This window comes from Balaenoptera physalus (assembly GCF_965194825.1).
Source record: "Balaenoptera physalus genome assembly, chromosome: 6".
Lineage (NCBI taxonomy): Eukaryota > Metazoa > Chordata > Mammalia > Artiodactyla > Balaenopteridae > Balaenoptera > Balaenoptera physalus.
The window spans coordinates 138,035,983-138,063,506 of record NC_138885.1 but is presented as its reverse complement, the minus strand read 5'-3'; the positions used below and the strand labels follow the sequence as shown (position 1 = coordinate 138,063,506).

Genomic DNA, 27,524 nt, shown 5'->3' with positions numbered 1-27,524 from the left:
ATTGATTTTTAATTTAATTGTGTTCAAATTACATGATCATTTGATACAGAGTCTTTGAAATTTATTAGGAGTTGCTTTATGGCCTACTACAAGGTAAAATATTGAAAATGTTCCCTATGTATTAGAAAAGTGTGTGTTTCTCTAAATTTTGAGGGCAAGGGAGCACATATGTTCATTAGTTCATAATTATTATGTTGTTCAAATCTTCTACATCCTTATTAATTATATGTCGGCTTGATCTGTCAGTTAGTGAGAGGTGTGTTAAAACTGCCATGGTAAAATAATGAATTATTCCATGTTGCATGACTCCTAACCTTTGTTTTATGGTTTCATCGTTTTGTCTCTCTGGGGCCATTCTGGGTAATTTTTTCTGACATATTTTCCAGTTCATTAATTCTCTGTTCAGCTCCATTTAATTTGCTGATTAACGTGTCTGCTAAGTTTTAAAATTTAAAGGATTACATTTTTAAATCTAAAAGTTCTGCATGGTTTTTCCCTCATATTTTACTGCATTATTTCCCATTCCTGCTTATTTCTGTAAACATTTTTTTTTTAATAAATTTATTTATTTATTTATATTTATTTTTTTTGGCTGTGTTGGGTCTTCGTTTCTGTGCGAGGGTTTTCTCCAGTTGCGGCAAGCAGGGGCCACTCTTCATCGCGGTGCGTGGGCCTCTCACTGTCGCGGCCTCTCTTGTTGCGGAGCACAGGCTCCAGACGCGCAGGCTCAGTAGTTGTGGCTCACGGGCCCAGTTGCTCTGCGGCATGTGGGATCTTCCCAGACCAGGGCTCGAACCCGTGTCCCCTGCATTGGCAGGCAGATTCTCAACCACTGTGCCACCAGGGAAGCCCCTGTAAACATTTTCAGTGCACTTATTTTATAATCTGTATGTGACAATTGTAACATCTGAGGTCCTTGAGGATCTAATTCTGGTGTTCTTTTCCTTTTTTTTTTTCCTGATTCTCATGGTGAATTTCATCTCTTGTGTTGGGTAATATTTCACCATCAGCTCCTATGTGACTGATCTTCATCTCTGGGAATACTGGGACCCCAAGGGTAGGAAGCTATTTCCAAGGAGGATTTGTATCTGCCTTTGTGAGGTGCTTTGGGTGCAAACACCCGAGACCTACTCTGAGCTAATTTCTCAACCTTGGGCTTCCCTGATCGTGCAGGTGAATTTTGGACCCAAACCTGTATGAGGTCAGGTCTGTGGCCTCAGATTCTCAGAAGCACTGGCTTGTTCACCACATGGAGCTGAGTGTCATTCAGACCAATGCCCACATCCCTCTGACGGCAGATGGCTTTCCCCAGCCTTCCACTGCACGGGGGCTGTGACTTTGCAGGATCCAACTTTCTGTGATATTTGGTTCCAGTCCCGACTGCCTGTGTTTGAGGCTGTGTCTCCCATCCCCCCACTCAGCAGGTGAAACCCAATTCTCTGCGTTTCTGGCATCAGCAAACGCCTGCAGCTTCCTTCTGGGTGGGTTTGTGGGATGGGCTCCCCACCTTCATTTCAGCTCCTCCTTCCTCTTTTCCCCCCTTTTCCAGAATTCTCCTCTTTTATTCTTTTTTTTAAAGGAACTCCTTTATTTATTTATTTATTTATTTATTTATGGCTGTGTTGGGTCTTCGTTTCTGTGCGAGGGCTTTCTCTAGTTGCGGCAAGCCGGGGCCACTCTTCACTGCGGTGCGCGGGCCTCTCACTATCACGGCCTCTCTTGTCGCTGAGCACAGGCTCCAGACGCGCACGCTCAGTAGTTGTGGCTCACGGGCCTAGTCGCTCCGCGGCATGTGGGATCTTCCCAGACCAGGGCTCGAACCCGCGTCCCCTGCATTGGCAGGCAGATTCTCAACCACTGCGTCACCAGGGAAGCCCTCCTCTTTTATTCTGGTGCTTGTTATCTATCCCAAATTTCTAGGTGATTTCTAATGGGAGGATATCTCATCCATCATATTGCCAGAAATGGGAGTCTCTCAATCACCTTTCTCCCCCCATCCGTTTTGAAATATTAATTTTAATGAGCAAAACTGATTTTTGTGTTCATGCACACCAGTGCTTGTCAACCGAAAGTGAGCTAGCTTTCTCTCTCCCTCTTTCCCTGAACCGTTTGGTAATTATTTTAAAAATAATTCTTTTTAGGTAAAATATGAACATTATTTAGAAGAGTCGAATGTATCTACAGAACTCATTTAGAAAATCAGCAGGTTTTGCTCTCTATCCGCAACCTCTTTCAACTCCCTTTAGCTGTTTGTTGTTACTTTTTTGTTGTTGTTACTGTTGTTATTTAGCTCTAGATTGGTAAATAATGTGCTATGCTGCTCATTTTTGGCCTGTTTCAGAAGTTACATAAATAGAATTATATAGAATTTAGTGTTTGGTTCATCATTTCTAATTTATCTTCTCTCCCTCCTTAAACGCCACTGAAATAACAGTGGAGGTAAACTAAGGAAAGACCTAAATGCTTCCATAAGGATAAAAAAACAGAAGACAAAGCTCAGCACCCGCATTTTGGAAAATGAAAAGCAGACCCATGTGGTAACTGCCAGCGGGTCCAGGAAAGCCAAAGGCACGGAGGGAAATGGGGAAGCAGCAGGCGGACGTCCTCACAAGGCTCAGGAACTGGGCCCCCAGCTGCCCTGGGCAGACGGGTCCAAAGTCTGCTAGAGAAGCAGCTAGATTCCTGAGAATTCTCCCCACCTGCTCCTTCCGCATTTCTTTCTTCCTTTCTAACCCTTCTCCCTCCTTGATCTCGTCCATCTCCATGACTTAAAAGAGTCAGTGCTCACAAGCGACTGATGCATGTTTCCTGCCCTGACGCCTCCTCAAATGCTCACATCCAGCCTCCTCCCTGACATCTCCAGGCACCTCCTGCCGGCACCAGGGTTAAGGGGTGAACAAGAGGACAATCCTGCTCTGGCAGAGCCTCAGCTGCTGGTTCACGTGCACCGGGTCCTTCTCAAGGCAAACCTTCAAGTCCCGAAGGTCCGCCTGGCAAACCCATGGCTCCCTGGGGGACGGTGGGTTCTGGATCGACCTGGGACTGCTGTGAAGGACTCCCCACCTCGACCCCCATGACTTAAAGCTATACATTTCCTCGTGAGTTCTGCGCGAACTGCACTCCACAGCTTTGATATGTTGTATCATCATTATTCAGTTCAAAATATTTTCTAATAGTCAATGAGTTTTTTTTCCTTTGACCCATAGGTTATTTAGAATTGTATTGCTTTATGTCCAAACAGTCGAGAGGTTGTAGGTTTTTTGGGGTTTTTTAAAATTAATTAATTTATTTTTGGCTGTGTTGGGTCTTCGTTGCTGCGCGAGGGCTTTCTCTAGTTGCGGCGAGCGGGGGCTACTCTTCGTTGCGGTGCGCAGGCTTCTCATTGCGGTGGCTTCTCTTGTTGCGGAGCACGGGCTCTAGGGTGCGCAGGCTTCAGTAGTTGTGGCACGCGGGCTCAGTAGTTGTGGATCGCGGGCTCCAGAGCGCAGGCTCAGTAGTTGTGGCGCACAGGCTTAGTTGCTCCACGGCATGTGGCATCTTCCCAGACCAGGGCTCGAACCCATGTCCCCTGCATTGGCAGGCGGATTCTTAACCACTGCGCCACCAGGGAAGTCCTGGTTGTAGGTTTTTTTATTGCTTTTTTGTTTGGTATTGATGTATAGCCTAATTCTACTGTGGTCAGAGAACATATGAATTTAATTTTATGAATGTAATGAATTTAATTTTAAATTGAAATTCGTTAGCGTTTACTTTATGACCAGCATATGGCTAATTTTAGTAAATGTTCCATGGGCGCTTTAAAAGAATGTGCATGATAGACATTTTTCCTTTTCAGTAGCTGATAGAATAGGCAAACCAGGGACTTCCCTAGCAGTCCAGTAGTTAAGACTTCCCCTTCCAATGCAAGGGGTGTAGGTTCGATCCCTGGTCGGGGAGCTAAGATCCCACATGCCTCGTGGCCAATAAAGACAATAAGACAAAAAACATAAAACAGAAGCAATATTGTAACAAATTCAATAAAGACTTTGAAAATGGTCCATTTCAAAAAAAAAAGAATAGGAAAACCAAAAAATTTTATCTTTTTATTTTCAGCCTCTCTGTGTCTTTTTATTTAAAGATGTCTCTTGTCAACAGATTATAACTTTAAAAAAAAAATCTGTTCTGACAACTGTAACATTTGACTTGGAGTAGTGGTCCGTACTAATTGACTTGAGCTTTTATCTAGGGTCTTAAATCTTCATTTTCCATTTGACACTTTTTTTTTGTTCTGTTTTTCCTCCTTTATTGCCTTCTATTGGAGTAATAAAAATATTTAAAATTTTTTCTGTTTATCTTGCTATTAACCTGTTAGTTATACATTCTTTCTCTGCTGTTTTGATGGTTACCCTAGCAATTGAAATAAGTATCCTTGACAGTCTAATATAAATGATTACTTTTCTACTTAACGTTGAAACCTTAGAACGTATCTTTTAGCTTCCATCATTTCTGTTGAGAAGTCAATTGTCAATCTTTTTTTTATATACATTTATTTATTTTATTTTTGGCTGTGTTGGGTCTTCAGTTGCTGCACACGGGCTTTCTCTAGTTGTGGTGAGCGGGGGCTGCTCTTCCTTGTGGTGTGCAGGCTTCTCATTGCGGTGGCTTCTCTTGTTGCGGAGCACAGGCTCTAGGCACGCGGGCTTCAGTAGTTGTGGTGCATGGGCTCAGTAGTTGTGGCTTGCGGGCTCTAGAGCACAGGCTCAGTAGTTGTGGTGCATGGGCTTAATTGCTCTGTGGCAAGTGGGATCTTCCCGGACCAGGGCTCGAACCCTTGTCCCCTGCATTGGCAGGCGGATTCTTAACCACTGTGCCACCAGGGAAGTCCTCAATTGTCAATCTTATTCTTGTTCCTTTAAAGGTTTTTTTTTTTCCTGCCAGCTTTTAAGATTTTTCTTTTCATCTTTGGTACTCGACAGTGTTATTATGATGTGCATTGGTGTAGTTTTCTTTGTGTTTGCAGAGCTTCTTGAATCTGGATGGATATATATACTTCAGTAGTTTTAGACAATTAATGGTCATTATCTTTTAAAGTATTGCTTCTCTCCTATTCCATTATTCTCCTTTTAGATTTCAGTTACATGCATGTTCGACCATTTCACTGTGTCCTGTATTTCTCTGACTCTCATTTTTATATTTTCCATTCTTTGTTTTCTCTGTTCTTTAACATTCTGTTGACCTGTTCTCCAGTTCATGAACACTGTCTTCAGATGTGTCTAATCTCTTCAGTTCTTAATTTCAGTTATTGTGTTTTCAGTTCTAACATTTCCATTTGATTCTTTTTTATAGTTTCAAATCCTCTTGCAAAATTCTCCATTTTCCATTTATTTTCTCCATCCTTTTCTCTCTTATTTTGAACATATAAGTCGTGATTTTTTTTTTATAAATATATACGTATTTAGCATTTTTTAAAAATTTTTGTTTATTTATTTATGGCTGTGTTGGGTCTTCGTTTCTGTGTGAGAGCTTTCTCTAGTTGCGGCAAGTGGGGGCCACTCTTCATCGCGGTGCACGGGCCTCTCACTATCGCGGCCTCTCTTGTTGTGGAGCACAGGCTCCAGACGCGCAGGCTCAGTAATTGTGGCTCACAGGCCTAGTTGCTCCGTGGCATGTGGGCTCTTCCCAGACCAGGGCTCGAACCCATGTCCTCTGCATTAGCAGGCAGATTCTCAACCACTGCGCCACCAGGGAAGCCCCAGTCATGATTATTTTAAAGTCCTTGTTTGATAAGTCCTAGATCTGGATCATATGTAGGTTTGTTTCTTTTTTTCTTTTTACCTTTCTTTCCCAATTTGTTTTGAGTCATATAGCCCTGTCTCTTTTCATGCCTTGTGAGTTTTGATTAGTCTCAGATGTTGCCTCTGAATGCATATTCGAGGCTCCAGATGGCTCAGATTTTCTCTTCCAGGCAGATGGAGTGAAGGTCATCCCTCATTCAGTCAGAGACCAAGCTGAGCCAGGGCTGGCTGCAGTTTGATAAGGTGTAGCCTACGTGTGGTTCTGCCCTGCTTTTAGATTCTGTGCCTTTCAGGGCTTTCAAATAAGACCCTGGCGTGATTGCTGTGGCCCCTCCTCCCAGTGGACCCTGAACTCTAACCTCTGACTCCTTGGCACCTGAGACCGTGGAAGACTTCTCTTTGATTTCCAGAGGCTTCTACTTGAGTTTTAAACTTCCTCCCCTCATGCCTTCGGAGTTTGGCAGATGTCTTAAGGGGAGAACTGACCATTTGTTCAGATTAAGTCTCTGCTTCTTTCTCCTGGGATCTTGACCTCTCAAGTTTTGTTTTTCTCGACCAAAAAGCTCTGCAGGTTCTCCATCCCTCAGCAACGGCTTTCTGCCTGGGAAAACTCTAGATTCCCAGCCTCGAGCCCGTGACCAGAATGCAAAACACTCAGGGAGAAAGTGCTGGGGAAAGTCCTCCCCTGCCCCGGTAGCCCCATCTCTGGAATCTTGGCCTGCCTGTCTGCGTGGCTTCTGTAGCTCTTAGACCTTCAAACAGATTTAAAAATTGTATGCAGCTCCTCTAGTTGTGCACAGAGGGGAGGGAGCAACCCTCTGCCGCCAGCCTTTCTGCCATCTGGACGCACAAGTCCTCCTTTGTTTTTCATGCTTGGTGTCAATGCAGAGTTTCTATCCAGAGCCATAAGCAGAGTCTCCTATATGTTCTTGTAACACATTCCAAGATAAAGTTCAAGCTCTATTTTTCAACATGGGATAGCCAATTGTCCGATACCAATCTTACCCAATCCCTGCAATGCTGCTTTATCATCTGTTGGATTTGTCTGTGTGTGTGTGTCTGTCTGTCTGTGGCCAAGCTTCATCTTTTCCATTGATCTCTCTGTTCTGGTGTCACTACTAGACTTTGTAAATTATTGTAGCTTTAGAGTAAATATGATAGCTGGTAGGGGATGCGCCCCCTCTTTGTTCTTATTTTTCAAAACTCTCTTCCAAATACTTGCCAAATTCCACTGAAAATCCTGTTGGAATATTTTGCTTATTGGAATTGCGCTGAATTAATATAGCTAAATCTGAGGAGAACTGAAAATTTTGCAATGTCAAATTGAACATCTTTCATAAATATTTTCTTCGTTTCTGATTATTCCCTATTTCGGCACTTGGGAATCATGTATTCAAAGGATACGGCCTTTATTTTTAAGACATACGGCCTGTTGCTAAAGGCTTGCTGGAAACCTCACCCCGGTTTGCGTTCTCACCAAGAATTCCTGACCTTGTTCCTGCTCTTCCCACTCCAGCCAGAATGGCCTAAGGCTTTTCTCAGTTCCGAAAGGGCAGAGATTTTCCCGCATAAGGAAACATGGATGCTCAGGGAGGTACGTCCTCCAGCCCACCCTGGATGGTCATTCATGGATGTAAGAAGGTGAAACAGTGTTGGAGAAAACATTCGTGGTGTGTAGAAGAGGGCGCACTCGTGACTGTGAGGGGCTGTGGGGTGGAGCTGGGCATGATTCCAGCCCCTGAATTCTGCCCCCACCCACCTGGGCTTTTGCTCGTGTCCTGAACCCGTTGGCCCTCAGTCGTTGGCTGGTCTGGCACTTCCCTCTCTCCCTGTAGCCTCTGGAAGAGCTGTGTTGCTTGAGGGGACGGTCCTGCTCCGTGCCCAGCCTGCTCTGGGGAGTTCTGGGGAGCCTAGGAGCTGGCCCTGGGACTTTACAGCATTGACCTCAGCCCTGGCCATGCCCTCCCCCATCTGTAGAGAGAGGGGCCCCAGGGTCTCTGCAGGCCCCTCCTGCTCTTGGTCCTGGGGTCCATGCACAGAGGTCCCTGCCCCATTCTAGAAGGGGGTCTTTTGGCCAGATTCTCCTGAGGGTGTCAATTACAGGCAGGGAGACTGAGGCAGAAGATTCCCTGTTCAGAAGGGGAGATGTCATGGAACCTCAGTGTGGGAGAGTCTCCCCCTAGCCTCTGCTCTACTTGGGTGCCTCTGGTGACAGGGGGCTCACCACTTAACCGGCATCCAAGTTCATTTTAGACAGCAGTAGGGGGAAGCCCCGAGAGCTCCTGGCTGATTTCTGTTTCCTGTGACCAACAGCTCTCTGCCCTGAGCCTGTCCCCCTCCCTGTTCCCAGGAGCCCCTCCTCAGCCCCGAGTCCCCGTGGGTGAGCAGCTGTGGCATTGGCCGGTGCCCTGCAGCCCCGGGGAAGGCAGCGTCACAGTTTGCAGAGGCTGCAGACATTCCCCAGAGGCCCAGGACCCCAGAGGCGAAATCACTTTGGGACCAACCTCCTCAACCCTGTCATTTTGCAGATGGGTAAACCGAGGCCCAAGGGCTGAGTCACACAGCTGAGATAAAGGCAGGACCAGGACTGGTCCCCTGACCCCAGGCTTGCACCCGAGTCTCTGTGACACGGTTTGTTCCCCTCAAGGTGACCTGGGTGTGGTCTCAGGACTCGGACCCCGGGATCTGGCGTGAGTTAGGACAGGGGGATGTTGTGTAGACTTCTGTCCCATTGGTTAGGGCTGTCTGCCCTATCCTTTTGGTTTGCTGAATAAATCATCCCTTTTCCTGATGGCTTGGAGACCATATCAAGTTGTGGCCGCCAGCTAGACCCCAGGGGGACGGTGCGCGTGGACATTCTACTGTAAACGTCCTTGACGCGTTGGTGATTTAAAGGCCTGGCTGTGCCAAGGTCATGTTTCCCTTCACAGAGAGCCCGTCTGGTCACTGCCCCTTGTCGCAGGGGAGGGCACGCGCTCTGGGTCTCAGGCGGGGCTGGACGGCTGGGCTGGGGCTCAGGAGAGGGAGTCACAGGGCGGTTCCGGGCCCGGCTGAGCCCCTGTGGGACTGGCCCCATGTGGTCCCTGACAGCCCTCAGCCCGGGGCTGCCTGACCCTCTTCCTTCTGTGCCACGGAGGCTGCCTGGGCCACGGCCGTTGGGTACCGGCCTTGCTTGGGAGCCGCTGCGGCCCTGCCTGGGGCGGGGGCAGCGTCGGGGCTCGAGGTGCTCGGGGAGGAGTGGAAACAGCTCTGCAGAGGCCGAGCCTCGGGACACACATGACGGTGTTTTTCTGTGGACACGAGGGCTTGAGGAGCGCTCTGATCCTAGGACGCTAAAACCTTCCCTTGATAGGCAAGGCCCCGCAGTGGCCCAGCGGGGACAGGAGGCTGAACACAGGAAGGGGCCTCTCAGCAGACCACCCCCAGCTGTGTGGTTCCGGGCTGCGGGCTGCCTGCAGGGCAGGGCGGGCTCAGCCTGCTAGGTCACGGGTTGTAGGTCGGCCATGGCAGCTCAGGCAACATATCACCTGGTCTTCAGCAGCGGCAGCTTTGGTGGAAACAAGATTTTCTTTTACTTTTTTTTTTTTAATTTTTATTTTATGTTGGAGTATAGCCGATTAACAGTGTTGTGATAGTTTCATGTGCACGTGGACGCAGCCATACATATACACGTATCCATTCTCCCCCAAACTCCCCTCCATCCAGGCTGCCACATAACACTGAGCAGAGTTCCCTGTGCTCTACAGTAGGTCCTTCTTGGTCATCCGGAAACAAGATTTTCCAAGCCTTTTCGATTCCCATGGATTTTACCTTTCTGCCAGGTGAGGGTTGAGGCTCTGTGTGCCCCCGCGTTATGGACTGTCCCCTGTGCCTGTGACTGGGCTGGGCTGCTGCCCACAGGGACACTCAGCCCCCGTGTGTCCTTGCCTTGGAGCCACGGGTGGCACCTCGCCACGCCTCCCCTCCCCCTGGCCCTCCTGGGCCCCTCAGGCCGCTGCCCCTGGACATACCCCTGCCCTGATCTTGACACGTGGGGGGGTGGACCACTGCCCGCTGTACTGGGTGGAGCTTACTGTCCTTGCTGGACTCCGGGGCCCGCCTGGAGCCGGCTGGGAGAGGCGGGTGCCCTGTGCTCCAGGCCCTGCCCCAAGGCGGGAGGAGGGCTGCCACCTAGGCCTGCCCCTCTCCCCAGGGTTCCCTCTCCTGGGAGTCCAGGAGCTGCCCCACGCACAGGGTAGGCAGGTGGATGCCCAGGGGCCACCCCCCTAAAGGGGAGGAAGGGGTGTCACGTGGGCACCCCCTTGCCAGATGCAGGCCTTGCTGCCTGAGTCCCCACTTCCTTGGCCTGGATACCCCCCTGCTCCACCCCAGGGAAACCAACCCCCTCCTGCCCTGCCCGCCCTCCCGGCTCATCCGAGTCTCGTGGGCACTGCTCTGTCCTTTCATCTCGGGCCCGTGGGCTTCCAGCCCAGGGAGGGACAGTCCTCTCGAGCCGGCACAGACCTGGCCTGGAGCCTGCCCGGGGCCTGCGTCCTCGGGGGGTGGGGGGGGGTGCCTCCTCCGTGTGAGTGTGACCTTCAAGTGGACGTGAGGGTCAGCTTCACATTCACCCCCGGGTGGTGGCCAAGCAGGCCCAGGGAGTGGCAGCCGCGTGCAGAGGCTCACTCCGCGGTGGCCGACAGTGGCCGCGCCCTTGCCCTCCTTCCTCAGGCATTTGCCCCGAGCCTGGCTGCACCGTGGGTTCCCCCTTGGCCTTTCCCTTTTGTTTGTTCTTAAAATTTTGCCAAAGTAACATTTGGAGACGTGGCATCCAGGTCCGTCAGGGCTGCGAGTCTCCACGGGAGAAGCAGCCCCGCCCGGGCCTCACCCTCCCCAGTCCATTTTTGGTTTTCTCTGATCCGTTTAGATCCCACTGGGACAGAGTCAGCTTTTCTGCCCCATTGCACTGCTAACGACCCCGCCACATGCAACACCTCTCCTGGTCTTCCTGCTGTGTTTCCTGTGTGTTGATTAGTGTTTTGTGTTTACACCAGCAGAACTAGTGAACATCCTTTCCTGCTGCTCTCAGGAGTGCACTCTGCCTATATTTTCTTTCTTTGAAGAACATTCTATCAGGAATAAGTGATGACGTAACGTCTGGGGTCATCACTGATCTCTCACCAAACCCTCTGAGGGATACTTCTCCACGCGGGGAGACCACCTCCCGCCTCGCAGCCCGGTCTTCTCCCCGGCCGGTTCCCCTCCATTGCCCCCCAGTGAGGGGCGTCCCCCCCTCGAGGCAGCCCCAGGGTCCTGCTGGGACCCCTTCACCATCCTCCGGGCTGGGCCCGCACCCACGTCTGCCCCACCAGCTACCTGCTGGAGCTCAGGTTCTAGCCTCCTGCACAGTCTTCCTGGGTCTTCCTCTCACCCTCCCTCCCGGTCGTGGTGTGGCTGAGCTCAGAGTTCTAGGCTGAAAGTCGCCGTTCCTCAGCAATTTGAAAGTGTTTCTTCATCTGGTATCCATGAGATGCTGATGCCATTCTGAGTCTCCATCCTTTCTCTCTGGAAGCTTCTGGAATCTTCCCTTTAGCCCTGAGGTTCTGAAATTTCACAGTTTGCTGTGGTTTCTGACTTTTTATAGCAGGTGGGGTAGGTAGACCCTTTGAATTTGGAAACTCATGACTGGCTGTGCTGGGAAGTTTTCTTGAATTATTTCTTTAATAGTTTCTTTTCATTGATCCCCAAATTTTATTTCTCTCCTCACCCAGAAAATTACTTAATTGTATTTCCAACCTTTTAATTTACTTTTGAAGGTTCTGTTTTCATAGTCCTAATTTCCAAGGACTCTTTCTTATTCATTAAATGGTCCTTTTAAAAAAAGCATCCTTCACTTGCTCATGGGTGAGTAAATTTTCTTTCTGAGGATATTAATTGCAAGGTATTTAAACATTTTTTTTCTTCTCTTCCTGCTTTGTCTCTTTCTGTTGTGTTCCTTTTCTATTTGTTTTAGTCTCTGTATTGCTTGCTAGAGGGTGTGGTCCTGTTCAGTTTCCCCAGCAGAGAACCCTGCCCTCTTCCCTGGCAGCCAGCAGGTGGGGGCCCTGCAGCAGGAGGAGGACGCTGGGGTCCCACTACTGGGCACCTTCACTGGGCTTTTCACACCCACCTTCAGCTGGTCCTCAGAACTCCAGGCTGGACGGAGCCTCACTCTCCCAGAGGGTAGCCTCTGGCCTCCTGCCTGATGGTGGCATGGGGCAGGGGGCAGGTCCTGGATGTTCACTAGGTGGGGTAGGTGGTCTCGGGGTCTTCATTACTCTGCTGGGGCTGCCGTAACAAAGTACCACAGACTGAAGGCTTAGACAACAGAAATGTATTGTCTCACAGTGTGGAGGCTGGAAGTCCCAGGTGTGCAGGGTGGTTCCCTCCGAGGCCATGGGGGAGAACCACCGCCTGCCTCTCTCCTGCCTTTCGGCAGTTTACCCCCAGTCCTTGGCTTGTAGACCTCTGTCTTTGTCTTCACGTGGTACTCTCCCTGTGCGCATCTCCTTTTATAAGGACACTGGCCACCCTGGGCAGGGCCCACCCCACTCCAGTGGGACCTCATCTTAACCAGCTACAGTGCCAGACCCTGTCTGCAGATAAGGTCACGTTCTGGGGTCCCGGGGTTCAGGACTCAGCATGTGAATTTCAAGGGATACGATTTAACCCATGACATGGCCTGACGCTCCCTCTGCTAACTCTCCACAAACACATGTTTTCAGTCCCACACAGCCTCTGACCTTCAGAGGCACCTGGAGTCTTTCCGGGTCCCAGAGAGCGAATTGGCTATTTCCTGTTACGTTCCAGCTTTCCTAGGCTCCTCTCATCCGCTTGGCTTTCTTTCCCAAAACTCGTGGCATTTCTCACCTGCAGCTGCCCTGCTCCGTTCCCCTTCCTTGCGGACTGGTTATCCGAGCGGGTGTCATTTAGCCCCTGTCATTGCCAGCCAGAAACATCTGTTCTGCCTTTTTGGATATTGTTTCTAACTCACGTCTCCCTTTTTCCCAAGGTGTCTCCTGTGCCTGCTGGGGCTCCTGCCGCTACTAGGAGTGACCCACAAAGGCCGCAGAGATGGCTGGGGCCTCGGTGAAGGTGGCGGTGCGTGTCCGCCCCTTCAATTCCCGAGAAGCGAGCCGCGACTCCAAGTGCATCATCCAGATGTCCGGAAGCACCACCAGTGAGTGTTGCGGTGGGCTTGCCGCTGCTGCTGGCCCCTCGGGGCCATGGCCCCTGGGCCTCCCGGCCCTGGCTCCCTCCTTGTCCACCCCGGGCGCTGGTTTCCTGGGACTGCAGTAACAAATGACCGCAAACTGGGTGGCTTAAAACAACAGAAATGTATCCTCTCACAGTTGTAGAGGCCAGAGTTCAAAACCAAGGTGTTGACAGGGCCACACTCCTCTGGAGGAAGGTCCTTCCTGCCTCTTGTGGCTTCCAGTTGCGGCCGCCAGCTTGGCCTGCAGCTGCATCACCCCAATCTCTGCTCTGTCGTCACGTGGCTTCTTCCCTGAATGTCTGTGTCTTTGTGTGGCCTGATAAAGACACTGACCGTTGGGCATACCCTAATCCAGTATGACCTCATTTCAACAACTGATTACATCTTCAAAGACCCTGTTTCTTACATTCTGAGGTTCGGGGTAGACAGGAATTTTGGCGGGGGCCACTTTTCAACCCAGGGCACAAGGTTCCTGATTTCTTGTCTTGTTTCAGCTGCTTTTTACTTTGTCTGCTCTTTTGTTTCTAATTGTAAGTCATCTCAAGCCTTTCTGAGAAGTAGGAGGCCTGGGGTCAACAGGATGAACAGGGAGTGGTAAGAGACAGAGTGGCAATTTCGAGAAGGTCCGAAGGACAGGCATGGCCTCCAGGGCCGCTCTAGCGCACAGGACCTGGCTGCCGGGGCAGCAGAGGGGACTTGGCCCCGAGCCTCCCCTTGCTCTTTCTGGTGCCACAGACTTTGTCCTGAGTTGGGACACGTTTGCAGAAGAGTGGACAGAGCCCAGTGTGCAGCTCAAGGAGTTCTCAGCAGCACCCCGCTGCTGAGAACAGAGCGATGCCGGCACCCGGAAGCCCCCCTCCCCAGCCCCACCCACCCACCCACCCTTACCCACAAAGGGAGCCGGCATCCTTGCTTCTAACACCGTAGGTTAGAGGGCTTGTTTGGGGTCCCCTGAAAGTCAAACCAGTGTTTGGGTCATCTCCTGCTGGTCAGCCCACCTCCACGCTTGGTGACTTAGAGCAAGAATTCACCGTCCTCTCTCCCAGCTGTGGGGTTGGCGGGGCTCAGCCGGGAGGTTTGCACTTGGAGCTGCTGCCGTCACCGCAGGCTCCGGTGGTGTGAGCCGCACCGAGCGGACCTCGGGGTGTAGGAGGAGGATAGGCCTCGCCCGCACCTGAGTAACGCCACCCCTTCTGTTATCTACCAGGTTGGAGGGAGGGGCTGTCCCAGGGGAAGGGCGCTCAGCGCTGATGGCAGCTGCCTCCCTAGGCCTGTTGAGGGGCTGAGGCTTCGGGCGTGGCTGGGGGTCTCTGCAGGAGCCCCTGGAGCAGGTTGTGGAGGCCCCACTCAGAGCCTGTGGGGGTCTGTTGGGCATATCTGGGGGCTCACAGTGACTCTTGTGAATGGTGCTGCCTCGGCTTGGTCCCTGGAAGCAGAACTGAGATGAGGATTTGGGTGCCAAGGGCTTATGTGGGAGGTGGTCCCTGGATGCACTGCGGGGGTGCAGAAGCCGCGAAGGGCCGTCGGCGAGCAGGTGGCCGCCATGGGCAGCAGGGGCTCAGCTCGCTGGGACCCTCTGAATACAGAGTGCACCTCTGGGGTGTCCGCTCCAGGAGGCTGGGGGTCTTGTTCAGCTGCTGCCCAACGCGGGCGGAGGGTCCATCCAGGCCCTGGCTTTCTTGTATCTCCAGCCTGGCCCCCTCGAGACTGGAGAAAGTGCTCAGGAGGTGTGACTCAAGCCTTAAGGTGGGAAGCCAGGGGCTGTGACCCCGGGCGGGAATGTGACCCCGGGTGGGCAGGGGGCATCCGCACGAGGAGCTGATAGGGTTGGCCACGTCACTGTTGGGTGACCCAGGACATCAGGAATGGCTGTGAGAATCGCCATCCATGCTGGGCCAGGCCCCAGCAGCACAGTCGCCACCTTAGACAGTAGCTGGGGGTCTCGGCTTGAGGGGCTCACAGGTGACCAAACCCTACGGGAGCCTGTAGAATGGACAGAAAGAACAAAGGATCAGAGGCAGACCCCGTGTCTCCCCTGGGACTTGGGGGCGGCCCAGGACAGGGTGGGGCCGGTGTCACGGAAGCAAAACAGCTGGAGGTGACGGTGGGCTGCACTCAGGGGGGCTTGTGCCCCGCCTGGGGCCTGAGAGACAGAGACAGACAGAGACAGACAGAGACAGAGAGAGACAGAGATACAGAGAGAGATATAGAGACAGAGACAGAGAGAGAGACAGAGACAGAGACAGAGACAGACAGAGACAGACAGAGATACAGAGAGAGATAGAGACAGAGAGAGACAGAGAGAGATAGAGAGAGACAGAGAGACAGACAGACAGAGATAGAGACAGAGATACAGAGAGAGATAGAGACAGACAGAGACAGAGAGAGACAGAGACAGAGACAGAGAGAGAGAGAGACAGAGAGAGAGAGAGAGAGACAGAGATAGAGGCAGAGACAGACAGAGATAGAGGCAGAGATACAGAGAGAGATAGAGACAGACAGAGAGAGACAGAGAGAGATAGAGAGACAGAGAGAGAGAGAGACAGAGATAGGGGCAGAGACAGACAGAGATAGGGGCAGAGATACAGAGAGAGATAGAGACAGACAGAGAGAGACAGAGCGAGATAGAGAGAGAGAGAGAGAGATAGAGATAGAGACAGAGACAGAGAGACAGAGAGAGAAACAGATAGAGAGAGAGAGATAGGGACAGAAAGAGATAGAGAGACAGAAAGACAGAGAGACAGAGAGAGAGAGAGAGAGAGATAGGGACAGAAAGAGATAGAGAGACAGAAAGACAGAGAGACAGAGACAGAGAGAGACAGAGACAGAAAGACAGAGACTGAAAGACAGAGAGAGACAGAGACAAAGAGAGACAGACAGAGACAGACAGACACAGAGAGAGAGGCAGCCCTCAGCACAGGGAATCCTGCCTGAGGAGTGGCGTCGGAGGGCAGGGTGAGCTTTATTCCTGGAGGTCCTGGGACAGGGGCTAGGGCAGGGCAGGCGGCTCCAGAGCCGACCTGAGGCAGATGCTCATAGGAGCTGGGTTTGGGCAGCAGCTCGTGGCCGTTTTGTCCGGGTGGGAGATGATGTGGCCAGCCTGGCCAGCGGGGGTGGTGACATACTCCTTGAATCTCAAAACGAGGGGCACAGCAGGAGACCCCAGTTCTCTGAACATGCCACCTGGACTCTCCACTGGGACACAGAAATTAGAAACACTTAAAAGTCAATTTAAATTCTTATCCTGTAATCATGGCCTGGATAACAGCACTCTTCATCTGAAACACAGCAAATCTAGCAATTCTGTGAGCCAACCAAATTGTACGTGACGTGTGCTTCTGTCCCTACAGTGGGGACCCTATTTCCAAATAAGGTCACAGTGTGAGGTTCCAGGGGACACTGTTCAACCCAGGACAGTGCCTGGAGGGGAGGGACCTGCCCAAAGCCACAGGGTGACGCCTTCAGGGCCGGGCCGCCAGCCTTCCTCCTGGACCCTGGCAAGCTGGGCCCGGTGTGTGCTTTCAGGGAATGGACCACCGTTCCGGAAGGTCCACCGGGATCCGCCTGACCAGCAGCCCCCGTGCGGTCTCAACACTTAACCCATCCGAGAAGTCGGCCCCATTTGCCATCACTCTTCTAGAATGTTCTGGGCTCCAAATACAGTGAGACTGGGCCTGGGAGTCCACAGAAGGGAGCTTGGTTTTGCCAGGAGGTGGTGACGCGGTGCAGGCCTTTCTAATAGAGGAATGGCTTCACACACGTGGTGTCAAAGGAGGGACCCTGGGGGCCAGCGGAGTCCTGGTCGGCAGCCTCGGCCGAGGGTGCTGGGGGCCTGCTGTCACTGGCTGGCCCCAGGCCAGGATGCCCCTGGCGCTCCCTGCCTTGAGCTGCCTCTCCCCGGGGGTCACCCGTGAGAGTCACAGCGGGCTCTCCACTTGCAGGGTTAGGGTTAGGGTTAGGGTTAGGGCTGCCTGAGCCCCTCAGGGCTGAGGGCGCTCCCACGGCCCAGATGGGGAAACGAGGCTTGGTGGGGTCAGGTCAGCACACGTCACCACACGGAAGGAGAAGGTGGGGGTCCCTCCACGTCCACATCTCGCACATCACTGAGCTCCAGCCCGCGCCAGGCTCCACTGCTGGCATCAGGCCCCGGGGAGCAGGACAGAGGCTCTCACTGCCCTGGGGGTGACGTTCCAGTGGGGACACGGAGATGGAACTAGACGGGCTGGTGACAAGGGCCACCGATCGCAGTCAGGCAGGCAGTGACGGGCGTGGGGGGCCTTGCCAGGGGCGTGGGAGCCTTGCTGGGGGCGCGGGGGCCCTGCCGGGGGCGTGGAGCATGGGAGCCAAGCCAGGTCAGTGGGAGGAGCCATGCCATCCTCTGAGAGCCCCCACTGACGGTCCATGAGGACTGGCACGTGCCCCGTGTTGGGAGAACGTCCCCGAAACTCCTGACACCGATGTCTCGGTCTCCGTTTTAGCGAAGCCCCTCCCTCGCTCTCTCTCTCACACACACACACCCCTGTTCGCCGGTTTCCGTGGTGTCAGTGCTCTCCCCACGGACAGTTGCAAGCTACGCAGGGTTTAACCACAGAGCCGTGGAATTCCTCAGAGCTGGGCCACGGCGCCCGGAAGGAGCGGGCACGGCACACGGCTGTGGGGCTTCAGACCCTGAGAACACGGCTCCCCTTGCTTAGCGCCGTCCCTGCTGCGCCCGCCCCCCATGCAAGCTGGCGCCTCACAGCTGTCGCCTTTGTCCCTCTGTGCTCCTGCAGCAGGGGCGGAGGGCACGGAGCCCCCCACTCAACAAGCCCGCGGTCCCGCCCCCCTCCTCAAACCCATGGGAGGAAGCAACCCGAGAGCTGCGCGGGAAGCCCCTCCCCACCCAATCGCCTCGGTGCTGACGGGGGGCTGCCCGTCCAGCCCTAGTCCAGGCAGGCCGCCCTGGTGAGGGCTTAGAGGCGTCGGTGGAGAGCAGGCCTGGGGTGGACCCTGGGGAGGGCCGTCCCCTCTGGAGCGCAGAACCCCATCTGTGATGACGGAGACACCACAGGACCCCCGCAGGACACCTGGGGGTCAGGACCAGGGCGGGAGTCAGAGCCGCACCAGGGGACCCCACCTGAGGGGGAGGGGGCAGGTGACAGCAGTTGCCGTGGTCCAGAGCAGCTCTGCCCGGTGGTCCCCACGGCGGGCTCTCCTCGTGGCCTACTCTGCATTCACTGACCCTCGCAGCCGGCTGTCCCCTGCCCACCCAGCGTTCCTTGAGCATATCCGTGCCCCGTCCCTGGTGGGGGGGTCCTCAGGGAGCTCCCGGTCCACAAAGGGTATACAGCAGACGCCCCGGCACCAGGACACAGTCAGAGCAAGGTCAGCGCCGGGGGCAGGTGTCGCAGCCGGCAAGCGAGAGCCGCTGGGTGGGGTGGGGGGAGGAGGTGGACGGAGGTGGGGCACTTGTGGGCGCCGGGGGCCCTGCCCAGGCTGCATGCGCTCAGGAGACGCCGTGATTGTTGTTTCCATGGCGCCGGCATTACCGCGCTTGGGTTCTGGCGGCTGCATCCCCAGGCCCAGCAGGAGTTGAAACCGGGATGGCTAAGTCTCCTCTCAGCCTCACTCCCGGAGCCAGCATGGACGTGACCCCCTCTCAGCTCCAAAGAAAGGGCTGTGATGGTCAGTCACCTGCTCCCTCCTGCTGGCCTCCCGAGGGTGCCGGGTCATCTCCCAGAACCACTCAAGCCTGGGGTCTGGGACCCAGAGCCAGTCAGCTCCTGCCCGCCAAGCCGTGGCCCGGGGCAGCTGCCGAGTGGGGCGAGGCCAGTGGGAGTCCCAGCGTCCCAGGGCTCCGGAGCAGAGCACCGTGGACGGGACGGCTTAGACGGCAGTTCCCGAGGCTGTTAAGTCCCCGATCAGGGTGTCACCGGGTTGGTGCCTTCTGAGGTCCAGAGGGAGAATCCATTCCCTGCCTCTCTCCAGCCTCTAGTGGTTTTCTGGCAATGCCTGGCATCCCCTGGCTTGTAGAAGCACCATCCCAGTCTCCCCCTCCCCCTTCACATGGCCTTCACCCTATGTGTGTGTCTGTGTCAAATTTCCCCTTTTATGAGACACCAGTCATGTTGGATTAGGGCCCACCTGACTCCAGGGTAACCTCATCCTTACCAGTTACGTCTGCAAGTATGTAAATAAGGTCACATTCTGAGGTCCTGGGGGTTAAGACTCAACATGTAAATTTTGAGGGGATATAATTCAACCTGCAGCAGGGCCAGGGCTTGTTCTCTTGGTGTGAGTTACAGGTTACCCTGGACACGCGCTGGTGGGGAAGGGTGGGGGTGTCCTGGAGTCCAGAGAGGCGAGGCCCACAGCCCACTGCAGCTGAGGAAAGCCAATCCAAGGGGTGGGCAGACATGTCCTTCATCTCCAAGTAGGTGGGGGGAATGTGGTCCTCAGATGGGATGAGGTGGGGCGGTGGCCTGGAGCCCTCTCCCACCAGGACGGCCCATGTTCCTGGTGGAGGTGAAAACCCCCGGCCAGGTGGGCCCTCGGGGGTCCTCGGGGTCCTCTATCAACACAGACATCGGGGGTTCAGACAGTGTCCCAGAGGGCAGCCTGGTGGGCGCGGGGGCCGCAGCCCCTTCTGCCCAGCCACCGAAGACCCGCCGCCTGCTGAGCCCGGGCCTCGGGGAGCCGAGACCTGTCCAGGGCCTGGGAAACATGGGGTGCTTCAGCCCTGCCTGGGGGGCTCCCAGGGCACTCGGCAGGCCTGGCAGGCTGTGCCGGCGGCATTGCTCCTCCTTCGTTTCGTGAGCACCGCCTCCCGCCAGGCCAGGTGCAGCTGCTGGAGGAGGGGGATGGGGTGGGGGAGGACCTGAGCAGAGGACAGTCCCACAGCCCCTGAGAGCAACCTGGATGGGACCTGCAGGTGCCCCGGCAGGAGGAGGAATATGTGTGGTGTCCCTGCGGGGGGACAGCCAGCACGCCCCGGACACGGATGAGCACGTGGGCGTGATGGGGCCCCAAAGCAGCAGGGACACGGCTGTGACTGTGCTGCGCCTCCTAGCGCTTGCATGCAGAGCAGACAAGACAGACCTGGGCTGGTGGGGCGAGCAGGGTGTGGACCCGAGAGGTGGGATGGGCCAGGGGCTCGAGGTCTGACCCAGTGCCTGCACCACGGGACCGCTCTGGGCTGCCTTGGCGGGGGGGCGGGGGGAGGTCAGACAGAGGAGGGGGCAGAGATGGCTCGTCTGCCTGGAAACAGGGCCCTTGTCCCTGCCCATTGGCAGGGGGGCTGGCTTTGTCGGGGCCAAGGCCTCTGAGGACCCCACCTCCCTGCCCTGGGGTCCCTCTTGGGCGGGCACATCCAGGGTCAGCCTGTCCCTGCAGCACAGCGCTGAACACCTTGCCTATCCCCTCCCCGCAGCCATCGTTAACCCCAAACAGCCCAAGGAGATGCCCAAGAGCTTCAGCTTCGACTATTCCTACTGGTCACACACCTCGGTAAGCCCAGGGCTGGGGGTCCAGATGGGTGGGCTGCTGCCGTGTGGATGCCAGCTCAACCCTGCTCGCTGTGCGGCCCTCAGCCAATCCCTTGACCTCTCTGAGCCAATGGGGCGAGGGACCACCCTGCTCCTCTGCAGGGCTGATTGGGAGGTGGGGGCACAGGTGTGAGGCCTGTGGGGAGGGGCCTGCTTTCCTAAGTCGCCTTGTGCGTGGAAGGTCACCTTGAGCCGTGACACACACTGTGCCCAGCTGCGGCAGGGACCAAGGGGCCATCAGCCCACTGTGGGCAGTTTCCCAGGGTCCTAGCCGTACAACCATTTGCCTGCCAGCATCTCCTGTTCCCCAGACACCCCAAACTCAGTGTCCGAAGCTGAAGCTGCCCACCTGGCGCCAGCCCCTGCACGCCCTCCACCTCCCCCGGGAGCCTGGGAGACCCCCAGACTTTGTGCCTCCACATCCCCCATCTGGTCTACACCAGTTCTCCCATCCCCCAGCCTCCTGAATCCTGGAAGGTGTCCAGGCCCCCTGCCCCAGGGCCAGGGCCCACCTCGGGTCACACCTCTGAGTGCCTGGTCCCAGGACGGCCCCAGGGCTCCCCATTTCACCTTCCCCATCCAGCCCCTCCTCTCACGTCGTCAGGGTAACCCTGGGCCTGCCTAAAGTGACCACTGTCTTCAGGACAGCGTCCAGGGGTGATAGCCCGGACCATGGACTCCTTGGGCCCCTGCCCTGCTGCCTCTCCAGCCCCACCTCATCACTCCCACGGCTGCTACACTGAGCACCACGTCACGTACTCCCACCTCTGAGCCTTTGCACATGCTGCTCCCACTACTAAAATGCCCTTCCACTCTGTCTGGCCCTAGACTGGCTGGCTCCTCCCACCCTTCCTTCCGGAAGCTGCGGCCCAGGCAGGATTATTTCCCCTCTCCGGGTCTCCTGTGAGTGGATGGGCAGGGCAGGCGTCCCTCCCCACTGTGCTGGCCCTGGCGCCTGGAGGCCCTGGGTGCGATGCAGGCGCTCAGTGAACGTCATGGGCCGAGACCCCGGCACAGCACGCCCAGCCTCCTGCAGCTGCTCCCCCTCCTTGTCCTGCAGCCGGAAGACATGAACTACGCCTCACAGAAGCAGGTGTACCGCGACATTGGCGAGGAGATGCTACAGCATGCCTTCGAGGGCTACAACGTCTGCATCTTCGCCTACGGGCAGACCGGGGCCGGCAAGTCCTACACCATGATGGGCAAGCAGGAGAAGGACCAGCAGGGCATCATCCCGCAGGCATGCAGGGCGGGGGCAGGGGTGGGGGACCTGGTGAGGGCAGGACAGGCGGGGGAGCACAAGCTGAGACCCGGGAGAGCAGAGGGCCAGGAGGGAAGGCAAAGCATGAAGGGGGGCGGAAGGTCAGGGCAGGAGGGGCAGCGTGGGGCAGACGGGCTGTGAAGAGGCTGGAGACCCAGATCCGCGGATGGGGAGCTGCGGAGGGCCCCAGGCCTGGGCAATGCCCACCATGGTCACACCCATAAGACAGGGAGGCTGGGACAGCCGCTGGTAGGGGCAGACCTTCCCTGGGAGGGCTGTGAGGGCTGGTGGTCCTGGCAGGGAGAGGCCCGGGACAAGGGGACGCCCACTGGGTGGGTCTCTGAACCTGAGCTGGTCAGTACTTGACCTGGTCAGGGCGGGGGAGAATGCTGGGTGGTCTGTAGCATGGTAGACCCTCCACCTCATGCAGGCAAGGATGGTGTGAGGAGCAGGAGGGGATCAGACATCGGCTGGGGGGACCCCCGAGTTAGCAGAAGACAGTGGCTCCTTGGCTACAGACCGTCTCAGTGCCTTTAAGGTGGAGTGGGAGGGTGCTGGAGGGGCCCGGGAGAGCAGAGCCCAGCCTGGGTTGCGGGATCCACAGCGCCTCGAGGGGTTAGGCTCTGGGGACAGCCCAGCCTCACGTCTGGTGGTGTGCTCTGTCCCTGCAGCTCTGTGAGGACCTCTTCTCCCGCATCAACGACACCACCAATGACAACATGTCCTACTCCGTGGAGGTAGGGCTCTCCGTCATCTGTCCCTTGGAACGTGGCTTTACTGATTTAAAGCCAGTTCCCGCCACTGGTCTGTGCCCTTAGCTTGTCATTCACGCGTGCACGTTGCAAACATGCCAGCCCACGCTGGGCACAGGAGCGAGGGGCAGTGTCTGCTCTGCGGTGTCTGTTGAGCAGCTGTTCCGAGCTGCGTGGCCCAGGCTGAGCCGTGGCCCGGGTGGCCCCAGTGTGACCGTGCTGGGTGAGCCCCAGGCATGGCTGTGTGTGGGGAGGGCCAGGCAGGGGGTGGGCTGACACCCCCACTGACACGTCCGTGTGGGGGGCCTGGCCGCACCGGCTGGCTTGGAGCGCACTGTGTGCTCCCCCCACCTCAGAGGTCCCCGATGTCATCTCTGCCCCGCAGGTCAGCTACATGGAGATTTACTGCGAGCGTGTCCGTGACCTTCTGAACCCCAAGAACAAGGGCAACCTGCGCGTGAGGGAGCACCCGCTGCTGGGGCCCTACGTGGAGGACCTGTCCAAGCTGGCTGTCACCTCCTACAATGACATCCAGGACCTCATGGACTCAGGGAACAAGGCCCGGTGTGTGCGGGGCGACGCCCCCACCCTCCCTGCCCTCCCGCCACCACCCACGCAACTCCGAGTCTCTCCGAGGGACACCTGTCCTTGGGGCGCCTGTTGGTATCCCCGTGGGGTCTGTCCAGCGGCCCCCATGGAGGTGTGGCCCTTGGGGGCCTAAGGACATCCAGGGCACATGCCAGCCCGTGGGGGCCTCCAGCTCCCCCGGGAAGGGGACGTTGTCACCTACACAGGGTCTGCTCCTCCTGGGGGGTCAGGCTGTGCGCCCTGGGGGGCGGTGGCTGCCCTGGGTGGGGCCAGGCTGTGAGGACCAGCCCTGCCTGCTTGGAGGGCAGATGGCCCTCTGGACGGGGGCATGTGGGGAGGGTCGGCCACAAGGTGCTGCCGGCCATGAGCTATTGGTCTCCGTGACCACGCTGCCCCGGGCCTCCCAGCCTAGGAGGGTCTGCCCTGGTTGTCATGGCAACAGTCCCCCGTCTTCTGCCACGCAGGGACTCCCGGGAGGGTGAGGATCCCTGGCCAGTGGCCTGCCCTGCACTCAGCAGGGGTCCCCGGGGGCTTTTCTACCTCTGTGGAGGCGGCTGTCAGGCAGCGAGCCCAGCCTGGGGGCTTCCCTGGGGGCTCTGCACAGCAGCGACATCGGGACCAACCACTGGCCTCCGCTCGGCAGCCTCAGGCCTTCTCCCCCAAGGCCGTGCTGGCCCTCCCCGGATCGGCGGTGTGGGTGGACAGTAGAGCCCCCTTTCCCTTCTGGGGGCCTTTCCACATCACAGCCTGCAGGCCACTGCCCAGGGGGCTCTGCTCAGCCCCTGGAAGCAGGGCACCCCCAGTCACGGGGCCCCGAGTGCCAGGCTCGAGCTGGGGGCCGAAGGAGCCACAACGGACGCAGTGGGCAGGCAGTGTGGGCCCCACCCGAGCTCTACAGGAGGCACGGTCGCCACCAGGCCGGGCAGGGCGGCCCCGGGAGCCCGGGGAGGTGACGTCTAGTGACCTGGTCGAGCGGGCGAGCAGCACCAGCGGCCCCCACGCCCGACCACGGGACACTGGGTGACCGCGTGTGGCTTCTGTTCCCCAGGACCGTGGCAGCCACGAACATGAACGAGACCAGCAGCCGCTCCCACGCCGTCTTCAACATCATCTTCACGCAGAAGCGCCACGATGCAGAGACCAACATCACCACAGAGAAAGTGAGTTCAGCCTCGGCGGGCGGGGCCCCCGGCCGGGGACTGGATCGGGCTGGTCAGGCGGGCGAGGAGGCCAAGCCGGATGCCGGCCCGTGAGGCATGGGCGCAGACCATTCCCTGCCCAGCTTGGGCCTCGGTGAGGGGCTGGCCAGGCCTGCGAGGCCACCTCCTCTCGGTGTTTGGTGCCACGTGGGTGTGGAAGGGACTGAGTGGAGGGGCCGTGGACCCTGGAACAGCCTCCTGCCAGGCAGTTATGGTGGAGACTGTAGGGCCGAGGAGGGACGTCTCCAGGGCAGCCCCACTGGCCAGAGACGCCTCGGGGGCCCTTGGAGGGCGGTGTCGAAGGCCGCAGGTTGTGAGTGCCCGTCACAGGCTGACCGTGGGCCCTGGTGCAGGCTGGGGGTGCCCCTCACCCCGTGGGCGCCGGCATCTGTGAGCACAAAGGAGAGGTTGTGCTGAGCGGCCCCGCCCACTGCCCCCGCCCCACATGCCTTTCCCACGAGCCTTGGCCTTGTCAGTGGACCCAGGCGGGGGCCTCGTCTCCTGGGGCCTTTATCCAGACACGCCGACTGTGGGCGCTGCAGGGGCAGTAGGGCGGGCGCCCTCCGTGGCTGTGACCCTAGGCATCTCGATTTCTCTGACTGGGCACCCCCCCTCGCCGCCCTGCCAGCCAGGCCCTGCTCCCGGGGGCAGCACCCTGGGGTCCGCAGAGTGGCCGGGGGGAGTTCGGGGTGCTCAGTCCCTGATGACGCCGGGTCACCCCGGCCTGGCGCCGTCCTCCCGGGGGCCTGGGAGGGTGGGGTTGATGGAGCTGGACCTGAGCCGGCGGCCTGCCTGCGGCTGCCTGCTGCTCCCACCCCTCGGGCTCAGGGCAGCTGGCGGTCCCACCAGGCGGCTCCTGCCCGCAGCCCTGGGCTTCCCCGGGTGCATGCGGCTGCCCAGCCCGGGCTGTGCGAGTGCGGGGGAGGGGGCCCCTGGGGGAGGGGGCCCCTGCCCAGGGCCCGGGCGGCTCCGGGGGCAGCGGGCAGTGGGGGAAGGGGCTCCCGGAGCCAGGTTCAGATCCCACCACACGATGAGCCTGGTCTGTGGCACGGGTGACAGCGACAGTGACATGCGGGTGAAGAGCGGCCAGCAGGCAGGGCACAGCAGGTGCCAGCTGCTGGGGGCAGGCCGTGCAGCCTCCCAGGGAAGGTGGCCTCCTCCTCAGAGGAGAGCGGGGAGAGCTGAGAGCAGAGGTCGCTGTGCTCCGCAGGGCTGGGCGCTCCGGCCCCGGGGAGGGGGGGCCCACGCAGCGTCACAGCTCCTGCACGTGACACACGTGTCCCCGCAGGTGAGCAAAGTCAGCCTGGTGGATCTGGCCGGGAGCGAGCGGGCCGACTCCACAGGGGCCAAGGGCACGCGCCTCAAGGTAGGGCCGCCCCCCACCAGGGTCCCCTCCGGCTTGCCGGCGGGGCCTGACGCCCAGCGGCTCCAGGGCCAGGGGGCGGCGGGGAGCAAGGACCGAGACCCTGGGGGCGGGGGAGGCGGGCCGGCCTCGGGTGGGCGCCCCCTTTGCTCCTGCTCTCGTGGGACGGGGAAGCGGGGAGGGTCAACGGCGGAGGGCTGGGCGCTGGGCCTCCATCAGGGCCGAGTGGCTCAGGCCCGGTCCTGCCGGAGCGAGGGGCCTGAGGCCTCCTGACGCCCGGCCTCATCTTCCCTACGCAGGAGGGAGCCAACATCAACAAGTCCCTGACCACCCTGGGCAAGGTCATCTCCGCGCTGGCCGAGATGGTGAGCGGGCTCCAAGTGCCGCGACAGCTGGGCTCGGGGTGGGGGGACAGCGGGCGCCTCCGTCCTGCCCTGCTGGGGGGATCCGGGAGCGGCCACCGGTCCCTGCTGTGGGGCCAGGTTCACGGAAAAGCCCAGAGGCTTGGAGGTGAGGGGGGTCCCCGGGTTGGAGATGGAGCCATGACCCTGTCACTCTCCCGAGCCTCAGTTGTCCCACCTGTGAAATGGGGATGTGCCACCTCCCCACAGGGCCCTGGGGGTGGCCTTGGGCTGCGGGCGGGGCAGTGACCTTGGGTGGCCCCCCGGGCTGTCTGTCAGGGGGAGCCGGGACCCTCGGGGTGAGGGGCTGGGCCTGGTGGGCGGTGGAGGGGAGGCAGTGTGGCGAGGGGGGCTCCGGCTGTGCTTGGGCTCCTCCCACCCCTTCGCCCCTGGGCCCAGCACGCTCCGTCCTCAGACTCTGCCTTTGCTTTTGCAGGACTCTGGGCCCAACAAGGTAAGCACCTGCTTTCCTCGCTTCTCGGGGAGTCGGGGGGTCTCAGCCCTCTCGGGCGGGTGTGGGGGGAGCCTGAGAAGCAGCGCAGCCGCGGGACACACCAGCCCCGATCAGAGCTGGGCCGGTGCCGGTGCGGGGAGAGCAGCGCCGCGGGGGTGGATGAGCGACGGCGGGAAATGAGGTCATGATGAACGAACGGGGGTGAGCCTCGCAGAGGACAGAACTGGGCTGTGAGGGTGACCCTGAGCAGGACGGCGGCCTCTCGTCAGCATGGCTGGGGGCCGGGGGCGTCACGGGAGCCGTGGCTCCAGGGCGGGCTGAGGAGCACCCGGTGGGCACTCACCCTGCCGTTGGAAAGCCCGCCGAGGGGTGTGAGGTGCCCAGGTGGGAGGAGCTTGGTTTGCGTGAGGAGCGGCGGGAGGAGTCGGCGTCAGGGGCCGCGAGGAGGCGCGGGGGGAGCCGCGTGGGGGCGCGCGTGAGGAGCGGGGGGAGGAGTCGGGCGTCAGGGGCCGCGAGGAGGCGCGGGGGGAGCCGCGTGGGGGCGCGCGTGAGGAGCGGCGGGAGGAGTCGGGCGTCAGGGGCCGCGAGGAGGCGCGAGGGGAGCCGCGGGAGGACGTGCGTGAGGACGTGCGTGAGGACGCGCGTGAGGAGCGGGGGGCGAAGTCGGGCGTCAGGGGCCGCGAGGAGGCGCGGGGGGAGCCGCGTGGGGGCCCGAGAGGAGCTAACCGTGCGGATGTGTGTGAGGAGACGTGGGGGGACGCACGTTCGGAGGCGGGGGTCCCGGGAGGGGCTGTGAGGAGCTCTGTGAGGAGGTGAGAGAGTGCGGAAACCGCGACGCCGGGTGGCACCGTGTGAGGAGCCGTGAGACGCTTCGGGGGCAGATGCACAAGGACCTGTGAGATGGGCTGTGTGGCGAATTATGGGCCAGTGTGGACCGTGTTGGGGGAAGTGAACGGGTAACTGAGGAGACGGAGG

At 57.9% G+C, this 27,524-nt stretch overlaps 1 protein-coding gene across 5 annotated transcripts in view; it reads left to right on the top strand.

Annotated features, from left to right (window-relative positions):
* KIF1A (kinesin family member 1A) overlaps positions 1–27,524 on the top strand; it is a 93,072-nt gene that overhangs the window by 10,641 nt on the left and 54,907 nt on the right. For all 5 annotated transcript variants that reach the window (XM_082465297.1, XM_082465296.1, XM_082465295.1 and 2 more), the window contains exons 2-10: positions 12,805–12,972; positions 20,417–20,493; positions 21,592–21,771; positions 22,464–22,529; positions 22,930–23,108; positions 24,181–24,292; positions 25,620–25,697; positions 25,994–26,059; positions 26,532–26,549. In XM_082465297.1, coding sequence (XP_082321423.1) covers positions 12,867–12,972; positions 20,417–20,493; positions 21,592–21,771; positions 22,464–22,529; positions 22,930–23,108; positions 24,181–24,292; positions 25,620–25,697; positions 25,994–26,059; positions 26,532–26,549 — 882 coding nt within the window. In that variant the 5' untranslated portion in view covers positions 12,805–12,866. The remainder of the gene's footprint in view (positions 1–12,804; positions 12,973–20,416; positions 20,494–21,591; positions 21,772–22,463; positions 22,530–22,929; positions 23,109–24,180; positions 24,293–25,619; positions 25,698–25,993; positions 26,060–26,531; positions 26,550–27,524) is intronic.